Source organism: Phoca vitulina, unplaced genomic scaffold, assembly GCF_004348235.1.
Source record: "Phoca vitulina isolate PV1807 unplaced genomic scaffold, GSC_HSeal_1.0 scaffold4, whole genome shotgun sequence".
Classification (NCBI taxonomy): domain Eukaryota; kingdom Metazoa; phylum Chordata; class Mammalia; order Carnivora; family Phocidae; genus Phoca; species Phoca vitulina.
The window spans coordinates 50,470,446-50,497,282 of record NW_022589707.1 but is presented as its reverse complement, the minus strand read 5'-3'; the positions used below and the strand labels follow the sequence as shown (position 1 = coordinate 50,497,282).

At 37.5% G+C, this 26,837-nt stretch overlaps 1 protein-coding gene across 1 annotated transcript in view; it reads left to right on the top strand.

The window, feature by feature from the left end:
* BZW2 (basic leucine zipper and W2 domains 2) overlaps positions 1 to 26,837 on the top strand; it is a 62,787-nt gene that overhangs the window by 22,666 nt on the left and 13,284 nt on the right. The window contains exons 2-7 of the mRNA XM_032401998.1: positions 429 to 493; positions 9,567 to 9,743; positions 13,848 to 13,951; positions 16,256 to 16,321; positions 19,481 to 19,616; positions 23,167 to 23,276. Coding sequence (XP_032257889.1) covers positions 436 to 493; positions 9,567 to 9,743; positions 13,848 to 13,951; positions 16,256 to 16,321; positions 19,481 to 19,616; positions 23,167 to 23,276 — 651 coding nt within the window. The 5' untranslated portion in view covers positions 429 to 435. The remainder of the gene's footprint in view (positions 1 to 428; positions 494 to 9,566; positions 9,744 to 13,847; positions 13,952 to 16,255; positions 16,322 to 19,480; positions 19,617 to 23,166; positions 23,277 to 26,837) is intronic.

Genomic DNA, 26,837 nt, shown 5'->3' with positions numbered 1-26,837 from the left:
TAACTTTGCAAGTTTTTATTCAACAGTGCTGCAACTCAATCCTTTTGTACACACGCACTTACACGAGTGCATGCAGGCATAATTATGCATATTTGTGTGGGTAAAACGGCAAAGTAAATTTCTAGTAAAAGAATTTGTGGACTACAGGTTATGCACGTGTAAATATTTATATTCACCAAATGCTTCTCCAAAGTACTGCATGGAGTTTATTCCCTCTGTCAAAGTTTATGTCTGTGGTCGTTTTCCCTATGTCTTTTGTCAACACTAGATATTATTAAATTTTAAAAGTTTTGCTAGTTCAACAGTTACAATTACACCTTGCTTTTAAAAGTATATTCAGTATAGGTGAGGTGGAACGTATGCTTATTAGCCATACATTTTTATGTGAACTGCTTATTTGAAATAATCTTTATTTTCTTTGTTTTCAGAAATTTTATGAATAAGCATCAGAAGCCAGTGCTAACAGGCCAGCGGTTCAAAACTCGGAAAAGGGGTAAGGTTGTGCTGTGCGTTTGCGTGTGTATGGGGGTTGGGAGAGCGGGTGAAGTTCTAAGCAAGTTAGGAGATTTGCAGAAGGATTAGAATTATCCTTGTTTCCACTGAACCTCCCTCGTTCTATTCTTTTAAGCTCTGGATATAGAATCTGAAGCTCTGCATTCAAGCCTTTGAATAGTTCTTTACGTGTTTGATTTTGGACAAGTCATTTAACTCGTTTGAACTTTGTGTCTTTATCTACTAAAGGAGGATGATTCTATCTGGTCAAGGTTTCCTCACTCTCCTGTGAGCCTATGAAGACAATAGATAAACTCTGCTGTTTTTGACATCCAGCATTTGTATTTGAGCTTTGCTTTCTTTGTTGTTTTTAAGGAAATGTTGAGAGCAAAGGTGGTAAAACTTAGGAGAAAAGTAAATTAGGGAAGGAGATATTGATGAGTTTTTACACTTGAAAATTTAAGAAGTCAAATTAAATTTACTGCCTAAATATCTTTAAAGCTCAGGATATTTTCACATGTCTTTTATTGTGGAAAGGTAGTGATAGACCCCATTTGATGACTGGTAACAAATTTATTTGTGTGAGTGACTTCTTTTTATGCTATGTTCATCTTACCATCCTTTCTGTGTAAAGAATAGTTGTAAATTTTTAATCAGTTTTGCATAATTATAAAGTCCTTTTGGACTTAAAAAAAAATAGTTGAGCCGTAACGTGATAAGGAAATTTTTTTTTTTTTTTAAAGATTTTATTTATTTATTTGACAGAGACAGTGAGAGAGGGAACACAAGCAGGGGGAGTGGGAGAGGGAGAAGCAGGCTTCCCGCAGAGCAGGGAGCCCGATGCGGGGCTCGATCCCAGGACCCTGGGATCATGACCTGAGCCGAAGGCAGACGCTTAACGACTGAGCCACCCAGGCGCCCGATAAGGAAACTTTTTTTAAAAGGAAACATGATATGAAATTATTATGTTGACTAACACTGAGGACAATAACTGAAACATATTTAAGAAAGTATCATGCAGAAACATGAATGACAATTAGATATCTCTGTGAGGCCTCACTGCTGATTGCAAAGCTTGATGGCAGGTAATGGTCACCAAGTGCTAAATTGTTGAATTGATAGCCCATAGTATATGGCTTTGGCATTTCCAATGTTGAGGTAGCCCCTGCAGCTCATGCTGTCTTGCATAAGTACTGTGTCTGCATAAGTAGCAAGTCTAGCCTTGCAGAAGGAAAGGAAGTCTGAATGCAATCAGTCATTTGGAGTAGAAGAGTTCGTGAGAGTCACTAGATAGCAGTGGAGGCTGAATTTAAAACTGTAAATGCTGCTTGCTGGGAATTCACATTCCTACTAAAAAAAGAAAATTAAAAAACTGTACAGTAAGCAAAATGTGGTTATTTTGTACAGTATTTTTGTCTTGTGCTTTCCCCTTTTCTATTTTTTTTTTTTCATCCCTGGCTCATCCCTATGAACTAAGGCACATGGCCTGAGCCATCTCCCTCTGCTTGGTCCTCGTCTGGGTCCTTATCTTGGTCTTACAAATTGCGTCCCCACTACATTTTCTCATTGAAATCCAGATGTTGATATCAATACAAGGCGTTACAGTCAATGTGCCTTCATTATCTCATGGTTTAAAAGCAGTCATGGGGGAAAAAAATGATGTGGATGATTTTAAAAGGACTTCATCAGGAAGGAAGGATACAGTTCAGAAAGTTAATTGTAGTTAAGGTATTGTTGAGCCTGGTAATGTGATAATATCTAATATATGCCCACCTGTGAGGTGCAGAAAGGTTCTCTTTCCCCTGCCCACTGGGGGAACGTGTTAATCTCAGACCTGGATCCCCAGCTTGAACAGCTTTACCCGTGTGATGCTGATTCATGGTAACTGAGCTTAAAAGCCAAGAGAGGGCCCAAGGATTGCACAACAGCCGACATGACTCAACAAGTAAACTGGCTCTTAGAGTCAGTCTTCAGTTTTGAACTGGAAAGGTTTTCTCTAATTCTGAGCTGGTTTGTCTCTGATTCATTCGGTGAGCAAGATTGTGCCTATGTCTTTCTGCTCCTGGAATACTCAGAGAGAGCTACCCGGAAATATATATTATTTGTCAGTTGATCGGGATTTATATAACTCAGGTCTGTTGGGGATTTCAGCAGCACTTGAGCTATTTTGTGCCAGACTGCTGGCTGGGGGGGAAAAAATGGAGTCAGCCTCATTTTCTACACTTCATAATAGTGAATTGCCTCCTGATGATTTATCGTGCTTTGGCTTTTTTTTTGCAATTATGATAGGGCTGACTTCAGATAAATGGTTGGCAGTTTTGTAGAGCTGAGGCAAAAAATCTAGTGAGGCTATTTCAAGGTCATTTTCATAGGCTGTCTTCTGAGGATCTGTCTTCAGTTTGAAACTGTTTGCTAGCAAAGCTAATAATGCTCTTCCATGCCAAGTTAGTTAAAAAAAGGTATTTTCTATTGCTTAACATCAAAATTAAACATTATGATAGGACACATCATTTAGAAATCTACTCAGACTGTTTTCCTTTATGAAATATACACATCTTATTTATGATATTTTCTTCAAAGAAATTATGTTTTCTAGTGTGGCTTGTGGGAATTTGAAACAATAGAAATTTCTCCCCTGTGCCATTGTTATGCTTAGCTAAGTGAAATATTTAATAACTGAACTCGCCTCCCTATAAATTTTGTAGAGAAATTGGATTAAAATTAGTGAAAATAGGAGAGAAAAAAAAATGACCGACTACAGGCATCCAGAGTGCCCACATACCCTGGGTTCTCCCTGAGACTTTTCATCTGTCTTGGCAGTTTTAAATCACTCTTAGATTTATAATAAGTGTTAGCAACTAATCTAGTAAACCTTCGAATGCTGAAATATGTATGTTTGTAAATATATATATGTAAATATATGTGTATGTGTATAGTTAGAAAACCCATGATTGTTCTAACTCATTTACTATACTTAAGTGACAGTCAAAAAAGGATGTAGGTTTTGTTATTTATCACTGACTCAGTGGTAGGAAAAGTGTTATATTAACCAGATACTATGATTCCCAGAGAAAGCAGTGTGTTTAGATAACTTAGAGGCATATTTGAGCATCAGAAATAAGCCTGTTTCTCTTTGTCAGTATAAGGGCCAGCATGACTAACTCTCTAGTGTCACACTTGTGATTCACCAACACAGTATAAATTTGAGACCCTAATTATATACTTCCCGCTTCAAGGGAGGTTAGACCTGTCAAATGGAAATGCAAGGAAGTAATAGCGTATTTTCATTAGGATTTTGTTAGTATTTTTGCTAGAGTGTCCTCAAGTGAACTACAAAGTACATATAATGTCTAGTTTCAGATGAAAAAAGAACTTTAGGTGGCGCCTGGGTGGCTCGGTCGTTAAGCGTCTGCCTTCAGCTCAGGTCATGATCCCAGGGTCCTGGGATCGAGCCCCGCATCGGGCTCCCTGCTCCTCGGAGGCCTGCTTCTCCCTCTGCCTGCTGCTCCCCCTGCTTGTGCTCTCTCTCTCTGTGTCAAATAAATAAATAAATAAATCTTTAAAAAAAAAAAGAAAGAAAAAAGAACTTTGGGGTAAATTATGTCGTGTTTCCCCAAATTTTCATCAGTGTTCTTGCCATTTTCTTGTTGGGGAATTTTGTATTCCTCTGGCTGGACATGTTATCTTAGCAGATGGGAGCTTCTTTTCAGCCTGCAAAAGAATGATTAATCCTAGCATGCCATCACAACTTCTTAAGATGCCCAAGCTACGAGCGATCATCTTGACCTAATGCATTATCACTCACTGTTGAAGTATCTTCGGCCATGACATGCTGTCTTCATCCTCTTACTTCCCTCTTCCTTGGCAGATCTCTTAGGAAGATAGAACTGAAATGAAGGGCTTTATACAAACACAAGTTTTTGAGTTGTCTCTCCGATTCAAAACAAAGTCCTCTGCATGAATTCTTAGCATGGTCTAGATTTTTTACCTGTTTACTAACTTTCATTTTCCAATGCCTCAAAGTTACAATTTTCGAATCATCAAAGCCTTGTTCTACCGCCCGAGTCAACATTCAAGTATGTCGTAGTGCCGTTGCGGGAATGGCCTCAGTTGGTTTTGAAAGCTGGTTACGAGACAATAAACAACTTGTGGTGGTTTCACTTCTCATGTTCTCATATAACAGGAAAGAAATCTTTTACTGCCAAAGGGGTTAGGAGAATTACCTTTTGGCTGGACCCGGAGTGGGGGGTGAAGTGTCCTTCGCTTGCCATTGAGTTCGTCCTGCGTAGTCACAGCTCCCCCCTCCTCCAGCTTCTCATCTGTTCCCCTGGAGTTCCCGTTCTCGTCCTCCCCCTCCACAAAACAAGACCTTAATTATATTTTTCCTGCAGTCAACATTTGCATGTTCTTGGCTGCGTAATGTTTTGCTTATGGCATCAAAAGGACTTTTATCTCTTGTTCGTGAAAAATGGCGTTCAAGTTACGTCTGTCTTTATGGCATCTTATGCTGTGTGACTCTGACTGGTACTGGGGATGCCGTTCTTTGGTTCTGATGCTGTGGGGTTAACCCCTTACAACCCACCCCTCCTACTAGACTAGTATAAACAGTCAGTCTGTACAAACCAGACAGGTGCTATTCTGGTCTCCACGTAGTTTTTTAAATGTATGCGGGTCCCATGGTTTAAATAGTCAAACCATCCTGCAAGACATGTTATAGCAACAGCAGGTAAATTCCCCAGAGGAATGCCTTCTGCTCTTTATATGCTTCTTTTAATTTTACGTTCACGTAACCAAGTAACATTCTTACATGGTTATTTCCTGACTTTTCTGGGGGAGGTATTATATCTGCACTTGATACTACAGAAGATGAGGATTTAGCTCTCTTCACTGCCCTATCCACCTGCAGACCTCTTCTTTCTTTTTACTGTAGCCCAGTTTAGCTAGACCGCTGTGTAGGGTTTCTGTTACTTTGACTTTGTGCATGTTCTTCACAGTTCAGCTGTTACTGGATTACTCTTCTTTCTGAACATCATTTGGTCTTTGGAGTTAATGTTTCATAATTTAAATGTCATCATTTATCCTTTTTTGTTGCTCTTGTTGTCAGTGCCTTAACCCTACGCAATACCAACCTTTCCCTTCGTTATGTAAACCTTTTAATACGGAAACTTGAGGACTTCTTATCATATATCATATAATGCTATCATAGTGACAAACCCTCCCCAGCGGCTTGCCCGCTAGGCCAGCAGTACAGCTCGCGATGTGAGATGTTTGCAGTATCTTTTCACCGCTGTCCCGGAGCGTCCTGTTGCCTGTCTCCTATTTTTTTCTCTTTTCCTGGGATCTCATGACTTAATAAGATCATGTGATCATGAGTTATTCTCTCATTTTGGTGTGGAGTGTCTGCTTCAAGCCTTCTTTTTAGAAAGGAGTGTATGAGAAACATCATTTTTGAGGCCTCAAATGACTCAAAATGCATTTATTCAGCTTTTACGCTTGGCTGACAGTTTGACTGAACCCCGGACTTAGAGTTTGGAAACTATTTTCCATCAGAATTTTGAAGAAATTTCTTCTGGTTTCTGGTATTTCTGTTGAGCAATTTAATGTCATTCTGGGGTGCCTGGGTGGCTCAGTCGGTTAAGCGTCTGCCTTCGGCTCAGGTCATGATCCCGGGGTCCTGGGATCGAGCCCCGCATCGGGCTCCCTGCTCAGCGGGCAGCCTGCTTCTCCCTCTGCCTGCCGCTCCCCATTGCTTGTTCTCTCTCTCTCTCTGTCAAAAATAAATGAATAAAAATCTTTAATGTGATTCTGTTTTTGATAGTTTATATGTGATTTGGGTTTTTGCCCCTGAAACTGCTGACAGCTGCTTTGTTCCCAGCATTGAGATTACGCGATAACGTTGGCATCTTATCGTGGGCCCACTTTGAATCCTTGTGTGCAGACAACTCTTTACTGAGAAACTCATGTCCTTCAACTCTGTAAAACTTTTCTTGAAATTTTTAAATCATTTCTTTGCTTAAAAAAAAAAAAAAATTCTCAGGGCACCTGGCTGGCTCAGTCTGTGGAATATGTGACTGTTGATCTCTGGTTGTGAGGTCGAGCCCTGCATTGGGTGTAGAGATTACTTTAAAAAAATATAAAATCTTAAAAAAAAATTTCTCATTAAAATTATTATGTTCATTTGACTCGTGTGCCCTTTTTCTTATTTTTTTGCTCCTATTTTCTAGGTCTTTTTTTCTTGACTTTTTTTTCTAGTTTCTAGGAGATATTCTCAGCTTTCTTTCTCAGCTCTTCTATTGAGTCTTTGACTTTTTCTATCATACTTTCCATTTCCAAGAACTCTTTTATTCATGAAATGTTTCTTTTTTTAGCATTTTATTCTTCCTTTCTTCTTCCTCCTCCTTCTTGTTTCTTGAAGTTGCAGTGTCCACTTATCTCTCTAAAGGTATTTATGATGGGATTTTTGTGAAGTTTCTGGTTCATCCTTTACCCCTCCCTTTCCACATCCAAACTCATTCTCTAAAAGGGGAGATGAAGGTGAAGTCCTGTGAATTGAATCCTACCTTTACGTTTAATTTAGTCATTTTTTTTCCTGCCTCTTCTGACCTCTGGTTTGTCATCTTCACTTCTTTTCAACAGTGTATGATCCTTGCTTTGTTTAGGATCTAGCTCCAGGGGCCCCTGGCTGGTTCAGTTGGTGGCGCATGGGACTCTTGATCTCGGGGTCATTCATATTCAAGCCCCACATTGGGCATAGAGATTACGAAAAAAAATAAAAATTAAAAAAAAAAAAAAGATCTGACTCCAAACTGACCTTCCACAAGAAGTCTCTCTTGAGTCTGCTGAGGGTGGGAAACTCCATATATCCATATCCCTACATCCTCTGAAGCCCTTTCAGGGCTTCTATAAATTCAAAACTGTTTCCATTAAAATACTAAGATTTTATTTGCCTCTTCCACACATTCACTCATGGTGTATGGTGGTTTCCCAGAGGCTACATGATGTGTGATATCACAACAGATTGCACACAGTGGTTAAGGGAATCCGTCTCTCTGCTATTAAGCCAGGCATTAAAGAGATTAAACAAAGCCTGTCTTCACACTAATTTTTTTAATTTGATAAATATTTTTAAATTTTGTTTTAATTTCTATAAAGTAAGTATCCATAGATATAACCTCCTTACACAAAAAAGCTCTTTGGAATCCTCAGTACTTTTTAAGGGTGACAGGGGGTCTTGAGACCAAAATGACTGAGAACATCTGCTCTGAAGCTATAAATATACATATATAGTTCATGGTATATATCAAATATTTAAGTGCCCTGGAATAACTTATCTTGTAAAAAGAAATAAATGTTGATATACATGTGGAGAAAAGGAGAACTTCATGAAATGTTGGTGGGAATATAGAGTGGCATAGCCACTATGGAAAATGGGATGAAAGTTCCTCAAAAAATTTAGGGGCACCTGGGTGGCTCAGTCATTAAGCATCTGCCTTCAGCTCAGGTGATGATCCCGGGTTTCTGGGATCGAGCACCGCATCGGACTCCCTGCTCAGCGGGAAGCCTGCTTCTCCCTCTCCCACTCCCTCTGCTGTGTTCCCTCTCTCACTGTGTCTCTCTCTGTCAAATAAATAAATAAAATCTTAAAAAAAAAAAAACAATTTAAAGGGGCGTCTGGATGGCTGAGTTGGTTATGTGGCCAACTCTTGATTTCGGCTCAGGTCATGATCTCAGGGTCCTAGGATCCAGCCCCGCATTGGACTTCACGCTCAGCAGGGAGTCTGCTAGAGGATTTTTTCTTCCTCTCCTTTCCCCCCTTCCTCCCTCATGCACACACTGTCTCAAATAAATAAATAAATCTTTTTTAAAAATTTTAAAATAGAACTACCATATGATCTAGTAATTCTACTACTGGGTATTTATCTGAAGAAAATGAGAACAGTAATTTGAAAAGTTATAGGCACCCCTGCGTTCATTGCAGCGTTATTTACAAATAGCCAAGGTATGAAAGCACCCTAAGTATCCATTGATGGATGAATGGATAAAGAAAATGTGGTATATACGTATATGCAACAGAATATTATTGAGCTATAAAGAGAAAGAAATCTTGTCATTTGGGACAACATGGATAGACCTTGAGGGCATTACGATAAATAAGTCAGACAGGAAGACAGATACCATATGATCTTACTTATGTGCGGAATCTTTCAAAACAAAACAAAACCCCCACACTCATAGATACAGAGAACAGACTGGTGGTTGCCAGAGGCAGGGGGTGAGGGGCGGGCAGAATGGGTGAAGGTAGTCAAAAGGAACAAACTTCCCAGTAATGAAATAAATAAGTTCCAGGGATGTGATGTACAGCTTGGTGACTATAGTTACTGATACTGTGTGGTATAATAGAAAGTTGCTGGGAGGCTAAGTCTTAAAAGTTCTCGTCACAAGAAAAAAGAATTATAACTATCTATGGTGGTAGATGTTAACTATACTTACTCTGGTTGGTAATCATTTTGCTGCACATCTGAAACTAATATGTCAATTATATAATTGATACATTGATAATTGAAACTAATATATGTCAATAATAAGAGTAATAATAACAAATAGTAAAGAGATGTCCCTCTTTATTTCCTCCGTCCTAATCTTTATTTTGTTGATTTGTATATTCTCCTTTATTCTTAGGCAGTTCTCCCTGAGTCATTTTCTTTATCCTAAATCAAAGAAAATTTTAAGTTTTGATTGTTATACTTTATTTTTTCTCAGGTGGCTAGGGTAAATAGATTACAGTGGCCTATCCTGTGGATGACAGAAATGATCAGTTATCAATTTTATTATGTATTAGATAGAGTTAACGTATTTTTGTGGCCGCTTTAAATAGGAAATAAAAAATTTGATTGAATAAATGTTTAAACAAGGAGTTTCAGAACATGTAAATCTAGCAGAAAAACTTAGTTGTCTTCCAACTTTTAAATAATCACACTGTCAAGTAAAGAATGATGGACAAAGGAAATGTATGGTTGCATTTGGGAATAGGATGTGTTAGTAAAAGGATTAATTTTGTAACTTACTTATTTCAGATGAAAAAGAGAAATTCGAACCCACAGTCTTCAGGGATACACTTGTCCAGGGGCTTAATGAAGCTGGTGATGACCTTGAAGCTGTAGCCAAGTTTCTGGATTCCACAGGCTCAAGATTAGATTATCGTCGCTATGCAGACACGCTCTTCGATATCCTGGTGGCTGGCAGTATGCTCGGTAAGCCACGCGTTGTAGAGTCTTCTTGTAGTACTTGAAATTCCATTGAAATACTTCCTTATGAGGTAGAATCTTTATAAATTTACATTTATGAGAGTTGATAAAAAATACAAATGGGAGTCTGTACAGTTTTTACCTCGTTTACGAGTTGGGATGGTAGTAGTGTGGCTGTAGAAACAGTTACTGGTTAAGAAAGGCATAGAAATGGGGCGCCTGGGTGGCTCAGTCGTTAAGCGTCTGCCTTCGGCTCGGGTCATGATCCCAGGGTCCTGGGATCGAGCCCCACATCGGGCTCCCTGCTCCATGGGAAGCCTGCTTCTCCCTCTCCCACTCCCCCTGCTTGTGTTCCCTCTCTCACTGTGTCTCTCTCTGTCAAATAAATAAATAAAATCTTAAAAAAAAAAAAAGGCATAAAAATATCGATTTTTTTTGTTGTTGTTGATGTCACCCCATGGCCACTTTGCTTTATAGCTAAAGGCCAGCTTCCCATGTGTCCCTAATTCTTAAATGTTTCTGAAGCAGACAGAGGAGGAGGAGTAAGTAATTCATGTAGTAGAGTACGACTTTGTGTGTGTCGTATATTCCAGTATATTTAATCAACCCCCAATGCCATAGCACCTTTTCTTTTGACGCCCAGCCTTTTTTCATGCAGTGAAATGTAACTGTGTCAACAAATTTAAAAGTAATTCTCTGTTTTTCATTAAATGCTGTTTAATCTGTAAATAATAAAATGTCAAAAATATAGTTCAGATCTGGTTTTTAAAAAATGTGTAGTTGTGAGTATAGAGCTAAAAGGATTAAGGATAGAAGTTTTAAAATTATTAAAGATAGGTTAAAAGCAAAATAAAAATTAGAGAGCAGAGGCATCTAGGAAGAAGGCTTTAGAATACTATTTCAGTGACATGGTATGTTGATCTAAATGTTGATGAGATGTCATAATGACCCATTGTTTCTTTCATAGTTATTCTTAGAACTTAGTTTTTATAATTAGTTTCTGTGGTAACCATAAATCACGAGGAGTGGTCAGACCCGTAGGCTAGGGAATTTCAACTGCCTAGGGGGCATTTGCAAGTGTGTAGAAATGTCTGGGTTGCTACAAAGACTTGGTAGTAGAGACAGGTACGCCTCCTACTTTGCTATACAGGGGCTATTCAAAATAATGAAAAATGGCCCTGTCCAGTGTGATATATCAGTGCCTTTCATTGAGAAGCACAGTTTAAGCCACGCTACTTAAGGACAAGGTACATACTTTCATCCATATTGAGGTAGAGCCACACTTAAATTCCTCCCTCTGAGAAATCTCTCCGTTTGGCAACATGGCTCCACTTAACTACCAGGCCCCCTTTTGATCTGTACTGCTGCTTTTCACTACGTACCACGTTAGTTTTGTTGCTATTATTGTATCTAAAGATCTCACATTCTCACTGCTGATAATTCAAGTCTAAGTATAAGAGCTATATGTAGTGTGTTCAAATCCCTTTACCCAGAGATAACTTGTTAATATTTTGATTAATTCCCTTCTGTCAGTCTCTTTACCTACATATGCTAATTTGTGAGAATGGGATGATATTTTACAAGTATGATACTCTGCATGGCTATTTCGTATTTATTCAACAATATGTTGTTGCCTTTCATGCCTAGGAGTGTTACCTTGGATGATTCCAAAAAGAACCAAAATCATATCGATTTTGAAGCGTATTTAACTTGTTCCTCATTTCCTTTATTATAAGTAATCAGTATCTGTATACACATAGATTTGTACTTTTATCTGATTATATCTTTATATATTTAACAAGGGATTAATGAATTGAAGAATAGAGATATCTATATCTATCTTTGTCTTCCTATCAGAGAGAGAAGACTGGCCCTCAAAAGGAATATCCTAATTAACATTTTACCAAAAATCATGTGTTCCTACATGTTTATGTACACCTTTAGCAATAATATTAGGTACTCTCAAGCTTGTCAGTTTTTTTAAATTTTGCCAATTAGGTAAGTGATGTTTTCATTCAAAAACTTTTAAATCAATAGTGAAGTTGAACATCTTCTGATGTGATGATTGGCTTTTTGTATTTCATTAATTATGACATACTTTTATTGATATACTGGTAAATTCTACACAAGAATAGTCTTCAGCGAGTTTCGGTTCTTGCCAAAATCACTCATGACTTTAATAGTCAATCCTATAGACCTTTTTCAGTTCTTAGTGCCCTCCTGGCAGCTACTGCTGACCCTCTGTCATTCTTGAAATGTTTTATTTTCTTCCCTTACACGAGACCATTTCAACTTGTATTTCTCTGGATGCCTCTCACATGATTCTTGGGTTTCCATACTTACTGCCCCCATGTATATATTAAATTATCTGTACACTTTGCATTAATAATCTCAAATCTTCATTAACCATCTGTATAATGATGATCAGCAAATTTATATCTGCAATCCAGATTTTGCTCCTTCACTCTACATCCATATGTCCAAAAAGGTAGGGCAAAGCATATGGTAAGACTTAGGAGCACAGTTGTTACAACCCCCACATATCTACCAGGGCCAGACCTATGATGTAATGAAGAAAGCCAGCCAGGCACATTCTTTTTACATAAACACTTTGTTTACTTAGTATGGGAATTGTCTTCATACCCACCAAAAAAAAATTTTACCTTCTTCCATTGTTCTTAAAACAATAGTCATCTTGGTTTTTCAGTTGTATTCTTTAGAGTAGATACAAGAACTATTTTTTCTTTTACTTATATTTTGAGGAGAACAGCAGGCTCACCAAAATTTTAGAAAGGGCAATTAATACTTGATTCCGGTATCAGGGGAAAAAAAAATTAATGCAAGCTGTAGCAATATTATCAATGTGTAACAAATCTTTTGTAAAAGAATGCAGTTTTTTAAAACTTACCTCTTAAGAGAAAACACTATAGTTTCAAAATCAGACTTTTCAGTTATGTAACTTCTGTCAGATAGGAGTCATTAGCCCAGAGTTTTTAGAAGATTATCATCTTAATAAAATTTTGTTCCAGGTGGTTGTATTCATTACAGAGAGCTAATTAAATCTTAGGCATAAATTAATTGCATGAAAATAGATTCCTGAAGGAGCTGACTTTTCTGAAAAGTAATTTGCTTATAAAATGGTATGCTGGAGTCTGGAAAAGGTTGACTAGGTATAGCACTTTCATCCAAAGATCTGAAATCACAAGTTAAATCAAGGCAGTTACATAAATCCATAAAAGAAGTGGCTGGTGCAAGTATATGTTCTTCAGGTATTTGTTGAGTGTATGAGAGGCATTAGTCTAACTTGGCTTGTTCAATGCCCCCCCCCCCCCATTACAATGAAGTAGCATCAGAAAACAAAAACACCTAGTGTTGATTCTGTTCTAATCACCCAGTGTTTGTAATGGCCATCATTGAAACTTCCAGGAGGAGCCTTTGAATGTGCAAATTTGAGTCATAGAAAAAAAGACATTCTTTTGTTCTAGTCCATTTATTCCATGATATTGTATAGGCCATGGGGAAAAAAGATGAGAGAGAATAAAATATACTCTTTCCTAGCCAACACAGCTGCCAGGTCTTCCAACACAAATAGCGAGGAGTCGGAATGTGGACTGATCAACCCTGCGTGGATAATGGCATTAGTGGAGGAGGGAACAGTTTTAAAACCTACTCACATAGAAACTAGCAAGGTATGCTACAAGAACCAAGTCTGGCCAACCTCCGTGTTGGTGAACTGGAGTCCCGCAAAATATCATTAAGCCTGAAAAAGTGAACCGTGTCCTGATGTTGCACACATGAAGAACAACATTGAGAATCATTGAGTCCAGACTTAGAGTGATAAGATTTTATAGTGATAGGATCCTGGTAGAACATTAATCTCACACACTATGGCAGTACTATAAAATGGAACAACCAATTTGCTTTATATTAGAAACATATACAAATAGGTAACAACATATGCATCTACACATGCACCCCATCCTATGAATTTTTATGTGATTCTGGATTTTTACATCTACTTTTACTGTTCTCGATGTGCAGGAATTGATCTGTTCTGCAAATGCTCCTCTCATTTCAGTATTGTCTTAATCATTACCTTTCTCTTTTCAGCCCCTGGAGGAACACGCATAGATGATGGTGACAAGACCAAGATGACCAACCACTGTGTGTTTTCAGCAAATGAAGATCATGAAACCATCCGAAATTATGCTCAGGTAGAACCCCTCACTGTGGAAGAAGGGAAATATTTGAGCAGGATTTAGGGAAACAGTGGGTTCAGAAATTCTACAGGCCGCTTTTTTAATAGGAATGTTAGATTGCTCTTAACCCTATGAAGAGATACTCAACTGCATTCATAGTAAGGCAGTGGGTATTAAGACTTTGCAAAGGTAGACTTTTTTTACTTTTCACGTACACAGAACAGAATCAGATGCTCACATAAATTTTTTTTTTTAATTTTATTTATTCATCAGAGAGAGAGAGCAGAAGCAGGGGGAGCAGCAGGCAGAGGGAGAGGGAGAAGCAGGCTCCACGCTGAGCAGGGAGCCCGATGCGGGGCTCGATCCCAGGACCCTGGGATCATGACCTGAGCTGAAGGCAGATGGTTAACCGACTGAGCCACCCAGGCATCCCATAGATGCTCACATAAATTCTTATGGGAGTATAAACTGGTACAATCCTTAGGGAGAGCAATTTGGTACTATCTTTTAAAACTAACACTACACACTCCCTTTGACCCAGCAGTTCCGCTTATAGGACCTTATCTTGCAGATAAGCTTGCATGTGTGTAGAATGACACAGACAGTGGGAGGTATCTGTGTCACTTGTAAGAGCATCACAGCGTGGAAACAGCACAAAAGTCTATCAGTAGAGTACTCGTTAAAGTTTTCTAATTCATGTTAGTAGATTATCGTGTGGCTATTAAAAAGCAAGAGACAAGAAGGTATTGGTAATATGTAAAATCTGTAAAGGAATCACATCCAGATTAAATAAAGAACTGCAAGTCAGTAAGAAAAGGACAAGCAGCCTATTAGGAAGGAATGTATAGGTATTTCAGAGGAGAGGAAACACAAGTCTCCCCCGAAACAGATGAAGACATCTTCAAACTTATTAGTAATTAGGGAAATTTCAATGAAAATCGTGAGATATCCTTTTGCATTCATTGGATTGGTAAAAAAATAAGAAGTCTTTAGGCCCTAGTGAAGGTCAGGAAGTGATGGGACTGTAAAATGGAACAGCCTGGTAAATGTGACCTTGTAAAGCTGAACAGACCTGCGTCGTGACTAGCTGGTTTGGGATTGGTGTATTCCTGTGTCGTCACTGGCTCTTAACAGTCAGGTGTTACTCTCAGCTAGACTAGGAGTGCAAGTCCTAGGACTTGAGTGACTGTGCAAACTGGAAAGCCAGTTTGCTGGATTTTAATACCATTTATTCTTTTTCTTTTATTGCATTCTGGGTCATTATTCTTTCCTCGTGGGGCACCAGTGTCATTTTTACCCTTGAGCTCCGTCTTGATCATATTAAGCGATAAGCATACTAAAAGTTTTAGATGAGAGCTTATCATGTGGGATATAAGAGAAAGGAATTAGATTCAGAAATCATTTTCAGTTATAAAAATAATCCACATTTATAAAATCTCTATTTAAATAAGAACACTGTATTATTTTATTCAGGCTACCATAATAAAGTACCATAGAATGGATGAAGAACGGAGAACTTTATTATTCCCAGCTGGGAAGGCTGGGGAGGCCCGATGGAGGTGTCAGCCAGTTTGGTTCCTGGGATAGGCTCTCTTCTGGCTCTTAATAAGGCCATCAGTGCTATCAGATTAGGGCACCCCCCCCCCCTTATTTAACCACCTCTTACAGTCCCTACTTGCAAATACAGTCCCGTTGGAGGTTAGGGCTTCAACATATGAACTTAGTAGGAACACAAACATTCAGTCCATAGCAAACATCATTCCACTTTAAAAAAACAGCCCAGAATTCCGCCGAGACAGTTGCAAACCCTGCTTGAATGTTCTAACTAGATTGTGGGGGCCAGTAATCTTTTATTACTAAGTTATACCAATTTTTGCTTGTCTGCCAAAAAACATGTTTGTGTCGGTCTAAGAGTAGAATATCCCTGAAGTCTGCTCTCCTCTCCATCATATCCATGGTCTTTGTGATGATAAATGCAGCCCCCTTCATTTCAGTTGTTTTTAATCTCTGCATCTCACAGTTTTAACATTATGGTATTTTCATCAAAGTTAGTTTTGATTTCTTACCTGTTTTACTCTTGACTGAATTTCTTTTATTCTACATGGATGTAGTCATCCTTTTTTTCCCACAGGGGTTGTAATAACTTCTTTGAAATGCTTCCAGTTCTTGTATCACAGAATGCACATATTTAACTACAATTTTTTATTATTATTATTATTATTATTATTAGAGGCCCATGTTGTGGTTATGGTGACTTTCTACCCCTATTGTCTTTTAAAATTGTTTACATAATATTGAATGGTTCTCTTTTATATTTAGGTCTTCAATAAACTCATCAGGAGATATAAGTATTTGGAAAAAGCATTTGAGGATGAAATGAAAAAGGTAAAAATTCAAATGTAATGCCTTATCTGTATAAAGTAATGAAATGGAGAGGGACAAAAATTTTACATATAGAATGATAGTGCAGACGTACCATGGACATAGTAAGTTTTTAATAAATGTTTCTTGAATGAATGAGTGTGACAGATCATTAGCTAATAGCTATAGGATAAAATACATGATTAGCCTAGACTTTGTTCATTCATGTTTAATGTAAGACAGCACGCTTTATTCCATAGGAATGGTTTTATAGCATCTGATTCCTGACCTCGCAGGGCTTAAAATAAAAACTAGAGATTCCAAATATGCAAGAAAAATGATTATATCAAGCGAAGAGTTGAGGTATGTGATTTAATCAGTTCAAGCATGTGAAATAATATATGGACAGCAGCTAATAACCAGCAAAATTCTTTAATTTCCAAAAATACAGTTTAGCAAAGGGAATAAAAGCATTTCTTGGGAGATAATACGTGAATGTCAATCTCAGTGATGTTTGTCATCTGTAAAATAGCTGCAATAAGATGACATACCTCATGGTTTTGTAGGAATAAACGAGATAACATATAAGGTGGTTGATAGAGTTAAGTGGCCTCTAGTAAGTAGGGAAAGAAATAGTAGCACCTCATTAAAGAAGCCCTGCTTTCAGTAATTGCAACATGTTCCCCCTTCCAATTTCTAACTCTTGTGTGTATATATATAGCACTCACTGCATTAACTTGTTACAGATTTGCACGTTGCTTTTTCATTGTTTCCAATTTTAGATATCTGCCTAAATTATAAACCAAGGGAGTAAAGTAACCATAACATCTACTTTGCTACTTAAGTACTTGCTTCCCCCTATTCAAAGTGAATACCTAACCCCCCCCCCCCCCCCCGCCAAAAAAAGTGGATCCATACATTATGGAAGATTGTGATAGTAAAATCTTGAAACAATGAAGGGTAGCCACTTAAACTGATTAGGGAGAATGTCCATGATAAATTGGAGAAGGTGCAAAGCAGCCATTTGGTGGTTCAACCTCAGGCAAATTACTTAAATTTCTATAATGCCTCGGTTTACTTTTCTGTGAAATGGGGATCAAGGCTTTTGTAGGTATTAACACACAGAAAGTATTCAGAAAAATAGCTGGTACCCTTGACAAGTTTTAGCTGTTAGGAATGTATAATTCAGTTAAAACAATACATGTTTATATATATAGTTATTTATAGTATGTAGACCTATATAAGTGCATTTAAAAATCTGGAAGGACACCCATTAAACAGCTAATGTTAATTCTAAGGAAGCAGGATTAAAGAGGAGATCACATTTTTATTATTCTGTAGTGGTAGATTTTACTCTTACTATCGTGTATTAAAACTTTTTTAAATAGGAAAAGATTTAAATGGGAAAAAAATGTGATCCATTACATTGCTGGGTGCCTACAAAAAAAACAAGCACTTGATTAAATAAGGGAATGGAAATAATGGGAGGAAATATGTAAAGCATTTAAATAAACACTTCACCACTTTTGTCTAATAATACCATTCATGCTTTACTTCTCTTAGCTCATTTGCACCTTGAAAACTTCCTTAGCTATTATATTCATGTGATGAATATGCTTCCAAGAACTATTTATTTTTCACAGTATATCCATTTTTCAGGGAATGTTCTGGAATATACGCAGCATCTGATTTTAACATTGATTAATATAATTGATCAATGTGAATAGTAATTTAAAAAATCTAACTTTTGTGCTATTTTATTATAATGGAGTATTTTTAATGAATGTGGGTATATTGATGTGCTTAAAAAATAGTGTTTAAAAGTTTATTTTGGAAGCCATTTTTCATTATTCACTTGAGTCTTAATCATCTTTACAATCAGAGGAAAAGGCCAAATTGATGCGAAGTGTCTGTGATTTTGTCAGTCCTTTTACTCTGCCTCATTCCTGGTGTTCCCTGGAGCTTTACCCACTGATGCTGCCATTCCCTCGGTGTTTCCTTATGAACATTGAAGGTGACTTTGTCTTTAATTCATTGAGACTTTAATAGGCATAACCTGGGAGTTAAATGGACTAGTTTGATTCCAGCTCTGCCACGTACTCAAATATCTAGAGTCACATAACTTATCTGTAACGTACTAATCCTTTAACTGTCTGGGATAGTAAATTAATATCACCCTACGCAATGCACAGAGTTAATGGCATTTTGTTGGTGCAAAGTAATGAAAAAGTCAGCAAGGCCCCAATAGTGATAGTGAGCCCTGGGGATCTTGGTAACATGCCCAAGGACTATGAAACAGAGAAGATAGTCATAGAATAGGGTCAAAGCACTAGGTGGGGGAGCCTTAGGAAAGAGGAGGGCATTGCACATGACTCAATACTCTTAGAATTAAAAATGGGAAGTGGGGTATAATCCCCTTTGCTTTGGTTTTTCTTTAACCATTCTGGGGTTGCTACTTTTTCAATTACCCCTCCAAAATTGCTCTTTCCAGCTCGTATCAGTGGCCTTTTCTCCATTAAGAACTTGGGTCAGATCCTCCATTACCTGATCACCAGGGCTGGTAAAGCTGCATGATCCAAGAAATACCAATTTGAGTCTTGTTATTTTTAAAAGAGCATCAAGAACTTAGGAAACCCCTTTCTCACTCAACAGTCTTGTTTTAAAGAATATTATATGCTCTGAATTCAGAAAAGCATATGCTGATGTCAAAGCTTATTGACTTTTTCCTGTTTTTTTGTTCATTGTGCTATAACAAACCCAAAGAAAATGGGTAGATGTAGTGGGGGGACCCCAAAAAATGAAAAATGTGAAGGACAATAATCTATTTCAGTAAATGTTATGCTCATCATGTAAAACTTACCCTTTGTTCTGTACAAAGTCAGATGTAAATTTTTTATGTAACCTATTCACACTGTTCTCCAAATATCTCTTTTTGTTCCCATGGATGTTATCTATAGCTATGTGTAGGTAAACTTGGAAGAAAGGAACCATGCCTGAGAAAGTCACTTTCCTTAGCATCAGTTTCTAAGTGAACAAATGTATGTGTTTCTAATGAATAATAACTGTGCTCTGCATCTGATCGACTAGTTCTTCACCATCTAGCCATGCATGTGTATTCTGTTTGTTATTTTCCTACTTTAGACCTTTGCTTTATAGACATGGTTTCTTTTGTTTGACCCACAGCTTCTCCTCTTCCTTAAAGCCTTTTCCGAAACAGAGCAGACGAAGTTGGCAATGCTGTCGGGGATCCTGCTGGGCCACGGCACCCTTCCCGCCACCATCCTCACCAGTCTGTTCACCGACAGCTTAGTCAAAGAAGGTAATTGCTCTCGGGTTTCTCACCTGGCAGACGTCAAAAGTAAAGCCACATATGGTTAGAGAAACACCAGCACCTCTTCTTACTGTGTTCTGCTACCCACTCATCCTCCATGTAAGAAAATTTGTGTTTATCTTTAAACAATACAAATTGTACGTGTTTCTTGTAGGGAATTGGAAGAAAGAATATACACTTGTACAAAGACAAAAACTAATAATAAACTGAAATTTACGGTGTAAGACTTAATGCCTAGGTCAAATACCCTGAAGTTGATTGAGTCTAAGCTCTTTCTCTCAATTAAGTTGGTACTGGCATATTTTTGCTGGGAAAATGCTTCGTTGTGCTTTGTGGGACATTTAACCTTTTTGCCCTCAGACACAAAATGCCAGCACGTAGCACCCACCTCTATTTAGTATAATGTGAAAAGGCCCCTTCATGTTCCCAAATGCCCCCCTCCCCCGCCCCGAATGTTTATTTCCCTGGTTAGGACCATTCTTCTAAACCATTACTTCTCAAAATCTTGTGATCAGATGTTCATTTTGATCACATTTTAAGATATTCATTATCTCAGTTTTAGAAAGGAAGTCCAGATGGTTGCATCAAAGTCTTGCTTTAATTTTAAGGCATTAAGAGTTTGATAGGCATGTATACAATCACTTGGTTATAGAATACAACAAAAGTGGGCTCTTGGAGGAGGATAATGATATTCGAGTTATAATGCAACACAAAACAAAGAGTTATTTTTTTCTTAAAAATAAAAGAGCTTTTGTGAAAACATCTGTTTCTTCTTAGAACTTAGTTTTTCTCCTACAAATGTTGAAGTCCCAGCCTCGTTCATGCCTGCAGTGAAATGGATTATAGTTTTCTTGTAGCTGAAAAAAGATTAGTAAATTGAAAGTCAAGCAATGTTATTTATTTAGGGATTTTCTAGAGTTTTTGAATTAACATAGTTTAGATTTATGACAGTTCAGATTCTGTGATTGTTATTAATGTGTTGTTAATATTATGACATTTTAAAGTATGTTCCTGAAGAGAATTGGTGATATTTCACATCTTATTTATGTTGTGAGCCATTTTACACTTAGATAAAATGAGGTAAAATGTAAACAGTAAATGTTAATTATATTAGATTATCCTAGCCTTTATAACAGAAAATAATTGTCTTTCTGGTTGTATTAAAATCCTTCGTGATATGTACAAGTTCCTTTGCAATGTATCAAAAATAATTATATAGATAGACAGACAGTGATGAAGCAAGTATAAAATATTAACAGGTATAAAATTTAGATAGTGGGGGGGCGCCTGGGTGGCTCAGTGGGTTAAGCGTCTGCCTTCGGCTCAGGTCATGATCCCAGGGTCCTGGGATCATCCCGCATCAGGCTCCTTGCTCATTGGGGGTCTGCTTCTCCTTCTCCCTCTGCTGCTGCCCCTACTTGTGCTCTTTCTCTCTCTCAAATAAATAAAATCTTAAAAATAAAATAAAATTTAGATAGTGGGTATATGAGTGTTTACAGTTCAGTTTATTCCATTTTTCTGCATATTTGAAATTTTTTATATTGAAATTTGAGGAAAGGGGGAGAAAAGTACATTTGCTATGGAGGTGACATAGTGCTTGTGTCATGTAGTTTTTTCTTATACTCCACCATCTTTAGAAACTAGAGGCTTAAGCTTTTGCTTCCTAAATAGGAACATATTGATAAATTACACTTTTTTCCCAACCCTACACCCAACAAATAGCTTCGGAGGATAGGACTATCCCACTCAGGAAAATCTTGAGTACAGAGAGAAATTTCCCAAATTTTCCAACAAGAACCACTGTTAATGCAAAGTGATAGGTTTAAGCCAAGATTTGGATTCCTAGTTTAAAACATTACTTTATTTCTAGTGAAATACAGATCATACCACATTTTAATTTTTATTTTGATTTAATGACATAAATATATACTAAATTTTACACTCACTTGGTGAACTGAGAGTGTTAAAAACTCATGTCAACAAATATAAAATCCTCCAGCTTGTAACCCCTGTGTTATTGTCCTAGCCATAGTTTCTGGTTGTTGTTTTTTTTTTTCTTTTTTGACTAGTTCCTCTGCTTATTCAAATGAAGAAAATTGGACAAAGTTAGTGTTTGTATAAATGATATATCAAGTGGATGCTCTAACTTGCAACTAACTCGAAGACAAGACTCAGATTGTTGGATAAGAACATTTGTTGGCATACAAGAACATTTATTTCTCATGTAACAAAAAAATATAAAAGTCGGGTAGACTTCAGGGTGAAACAACGTCATCCAAGTCTTGGATATTTTCTCCCGTTATTTCTCGCTACCATTCATAGCATCAACTTCACCCCAGGGATGATTTCCCTGGTCACTGTAAGATGTCTGCTGGTACAGTTAATGGCACATGCTCTCTTGTTCAGATTCAGTGGAAGAGTAATTCTCAACATAGGATGGTTTATCTTGCCTTCAGCTGATTGGCTGCCATAGGCCGCATGACTAGTTTTGGCCAAGTAGCAGTTGCCAGGGAGATGCCCTGGGCAGATGGGCTTCCGGTGAGGTCTCTAAACTAATCATTACAGAAGGAGTGGTACCAGGACTTGGACTAGAAGTCACCTGGCCTAAGCAAAATTGGAATTCTCTTAGGAAAGAGGAAAGGGGAATAGAGCTTCTTAGACCAATAATAGTGAAGCCTTCAACTGAGAAAAATCAGTTTAATATTTTAACTACATTTTAACTCTTCATTCAGTAAATGTAACATTAACTTGGAAATTTGAAGTGTTCACAGGAGAACTGTCTACTAGCGATTGTCACTTATTTTTGGAAATAAATCCTAATGTCAGTATGGATATGTAATTGAGTGGATTTCTGATTAACATAGCTCTTTTAGTCATCTCTTTAAAAATATCAAGAAAAAAGTTCAATTTGATACAGCATCAATATTTTTATAGCTTAAGTCATGAGTATTTTCAAATGCTTTTTACAAAAGTAAAATTGTAAGGTAAATAGTGTACTTTCTTGTATAGCTTTATTTATATCCATCACTATTAATGGTTCTTAACTGGTATCATTTATCAGCAAATTAGTTGACATGTTACCATTTCATTTTATGTCTCAAGATTTGTTCGTTGTGCCTCAGGATCATTGTTATACACATGAAATTTTGGTGAGCCACAGGGTGAAGTAGAGGCAAAAGACACTAGACAATACTGGGCTTTTAATGTGTTTTGAACCAAGGTAAAAATAAATAAATAAATTTACAATTATACCAGGTTAGAATCAGGGAGACCCACTTTGAAAAATATTTTGACTCTTTTTCCTTCTCATGAAAATGCTCTCTTTTGAGTAATGAAAATAAACTGTGCCTAATGAAGAGAATAGAACTGTACCTAGAGAGCTGTCTGTTTGACCTCTACCAAATCAAGTCTTTGAGCAGTTAACTCACTTCAGGACACCTAGTGGGCAGGGTGGCCTTGTCCATCATCACAAGTGGTTTTGCTTAGGAAAGGAATGAAAACTCACTTTTTTCTTTCCCTTTTTTTTTTTTTTAAACAGGCATTGCAGCCTCATTTGCTGTCAAGCTTTTTAAAGCATGGATGGCAGAAAAAGATGCCAACTCTGTTACCTCTTCTTTGAGAAAAGCCAACTTAGACAAGAGGCTGCTTGTAAGTGTTGTCTAGACAAGGGGCTGTATGCTTCATGCTTCGGTCGTGGCTTTGACGATGCGTGACTGAGATGCTTGGGTCTGTGTTAAATTGGAACGTGGTTCCTTTTATTTCTGTGTATTTGGCAGATTGAAACGAATTCCATCTCCATCTTTATTAAAAAAAAATGGAATGATAAAATTAAAGAGACCAATGAGACTTTGAAATTTTGTCATTTGTTGAGACTGAGTTAACATTTATCAGAATTAACACTTTCTTTTATAACTATATAGATTTAAAGTTGTAGTATTAAAAAGTCCCATCAATCCCACCTAATTAAACATTTATGTGTTAGGTTAGAGATGGATGACACTGATCTCATGTAGTTGTTGATTTGTTAACTAAATAAGAGTTTAAACAGGATTCCTTGTTTATACCAAAATACTTGGAAATACTTAGGTATTTAAGAAAGCAGGTAAGTTTATTATGGTTGATTTGAAGCTCTGATGATCACGGATTGATTATATTTTTATTTCTCTCTCTTTGTTTTTCCAAAAAAAAAAGCAAAAGAAATATTTTGTTCTTACATTTCTATCTGCTCCCTGAAATTTCTTTCTGCTAGAAGCAACAGCTATGCAAATGACAGAGATTTCTCCAAGTGACATTGCTTTTACAATCTAGAACAGAGTCTAAAACTGAAAGACACCCTTGCCGTCTTCTGTTCACCTGGTCTCCTCTGTTTTTCACTTCTGAGGTGTTCTAGTGTGCATGGGTATCTGTCAGTCTGTAGGGTAATTCTAAAAATGGGCTCTTCCCCTCAGGAAACCCAAGAATAATTTTAACGGTAAATGCTTATGCTTTTACTTTCAATCATTTAAAATTCCTTTGTCTCTTGAAGTTTACCTTAAAATAGCCCTTTTGAGTCTTTAAAGTCTTTAGAATGCGATAAAGAAGAAGAATGAAAAAGTGTAGAATTTAGTTAATTTCTGCCGCTGATAATAATTTTTAGTCAGCATATGTTTGAGTGTCTGTTCTGTGCCAGGCATGGCCCTAGAAGCTGAGGAGGCGGGAGAGAACAGGATAGAAAAGTTCCCTGCCTTCAAGAACCCACTTTCTCATGGACTTAGGGTAGATCCTTGTATACAGAAGGAGAAATCATAAGTGACTAGGTGGGCTGAGCAGGGTGGAAGCTTACGTGAAGGCAACATATTCTTGTCCCTGAGTCTGTAGATTAGCTATATCTGGGCCAGGTCCCCCTGTGATCCGTGCACCTTTTCATTCTGAGACCCAGCCTGCAGGAGCGCCTCCCATGTGGGCCGTTCTGTCCTCATGGCGAAGGACAGGAAACAGAAGTGAATCACTCCAGTGCATTAAAAGCTCATCTTACTGGCCAAAAGAAGTGATAGTGAAGCCTGGCAGGGGGATGGGTGGGAAAGTTCATTCTATCATAGCCTACTATTCCACTTCCGCAGACAGACACAGCAAGGAGGGGCATCTCTCAATACTTATTTAAAGGAGAGGGGCAAATGATTCACAAATATACAGTCTATTACAACTTGCCACAGAAGACTGTTATTAATGCGTGCTTCCTTAAAGATGCCAATAGGCAGAGCTTGGTTAACTTAATTAGGTCACTTTATAAATTTTTTTTAAATGTCTTTCCTTAACAAAAAAAAAAATGTCTTTCCTTTTTTGAAAAATATATCATTTAACTGTTCCTACTACGTTTCTGTGTCTGCATATATTTGGGGTATGAGAAGCACAGGTAGAAGTTTCTACCAGAAACACTGTAAGCTTGGGGAGGGGAGGGTAATCCTCTGTGGACCCTGCTTCCTGATATTTGCTAACTCAGTAAATGAATGAGGAGCTAGAGGGTCAGTTTCACCGTCAAGGAGAGCATTTTTGTTTCCTTAACACAACAAAATTCTCTCTGGCTGTATACTAGTACATTTTAGGGAAAAAAGCGTATCTCAGAGGTTAGCAGTTACTCACTTCTGTAATACAGAGGCAAGAAAAATTTATAGCAACTCTGAAAAGGGGATGGAAGGCAACAGACGAAATCAACCATTAACTAATAAAAAATGAAAAGTGCTATGAGGAAAAAATTAACTACGGAAGCTCTAAGGTGTCAGAGAAGGATGCAGTTTTCAGTGGTAGGGGAAGATCTCTCTGACAAGGTAACATTTGTGTAAAGACTTGAAGGAGGTAAGGAATGAGCTATCTAGATATCTCTAGGCTTTGGGGCATGGCATGTTGGGGACAGAAAGAGGAAGTGTTTGGTAAGAGCGAAAGTGTAGATCAGCTCAGTGATGTAGCAGGTCCCATATCATCTAGTAACTTTGGCTTTTATTCTGGGTCAGATGGAAAGCTTTCAGGAAATTCTCAGCAGAACTGTGCATAATGTGTTTAGGGTCTAAACAGGATCACTTTGGCTTTGCTTTGGGTATAGACTCAGAAGCAAGAGCAGAAGCAGGGAGACCTTAATCTGATGGATGTTTGTACCTGGGTAGGGTTTTTCTAGCAAACACAAACCATGTTCCAAGCCAGTAAATGTCATGATAGGATTCAGACTGGCTTGACTTCAGTTTAATCTGAATAATAATCTACAATGTATTATGTGCCATTTATTAGGACTTTGGATATAGTTCATAAATAAGCCACCAGTAATATATTTGATGCCATATTGCTCTGAACATAACTTTAGATCAAACTTTGCAGTCCCATTCTTCCTAAATTGAATATTGAATGCCGGCATGGGTAACAGAATAATTATCGGCCATGGCTGTACTCGGCTATGTCCTTAAATATATCTGGCTGCATAATTTGGGTCAAGCTACTTAGCCTGTTGAGACTCAATTCATCCTCTGTAAAAATTTTTACTTTACATAATTATGAGGAGAATGCCCACCGCATTTTGATTCATAGAAGAAACTCAAATTTGTTCCCTGCATCCCAAATTTGGAAGACCTCTTGAGCGGGAGAACAAATGTCGTGGCAGAATTTTAGTCTGATATGAAATGTTTGCTTTAACATGAATGTGTGTTTAATAGCTGCTCCCACCAACTCTTCTGACATTTTAAAACTTATAACTCAACAAGGGAAGTTTTGGGATGATGATATTGAGAATATTGAAATTTGAGTCCTGTCATAGAAGGCTTTGGCTCTGTCCCTGTACGTGGTGGCAAACCTATTACAGATTTTTCTACTGAGATTTTTTACTGGAGCCATAGAGACACTGACCATACATGTGCAAATCTAACCACCATAAATTTTGGATCTATTTTTTTAGACTGCAGCAGTCTGAAAAATGTGAGAGCTTTGAAAACTGTCTTAATATCTTAGTTGGGTGTTGAAATCACACAGGATTAGAACATGACTAAGTGTTACTGAGATTCTGCCAAGCTGTGTAAGGTAAAATGGAAATGAGGTAAAAAATATGCAAGCAGCCATGGTGTATTGCTCTCTTTAAAAATTTCCAACAGAATTATGTAATGAACTGAAGAGTTTGGTAAGGTGGGTTTAGATTAGATCTTACTGTGACTTCATTTAGAGCCACCATCATTAACAGATAAGACAAAAATT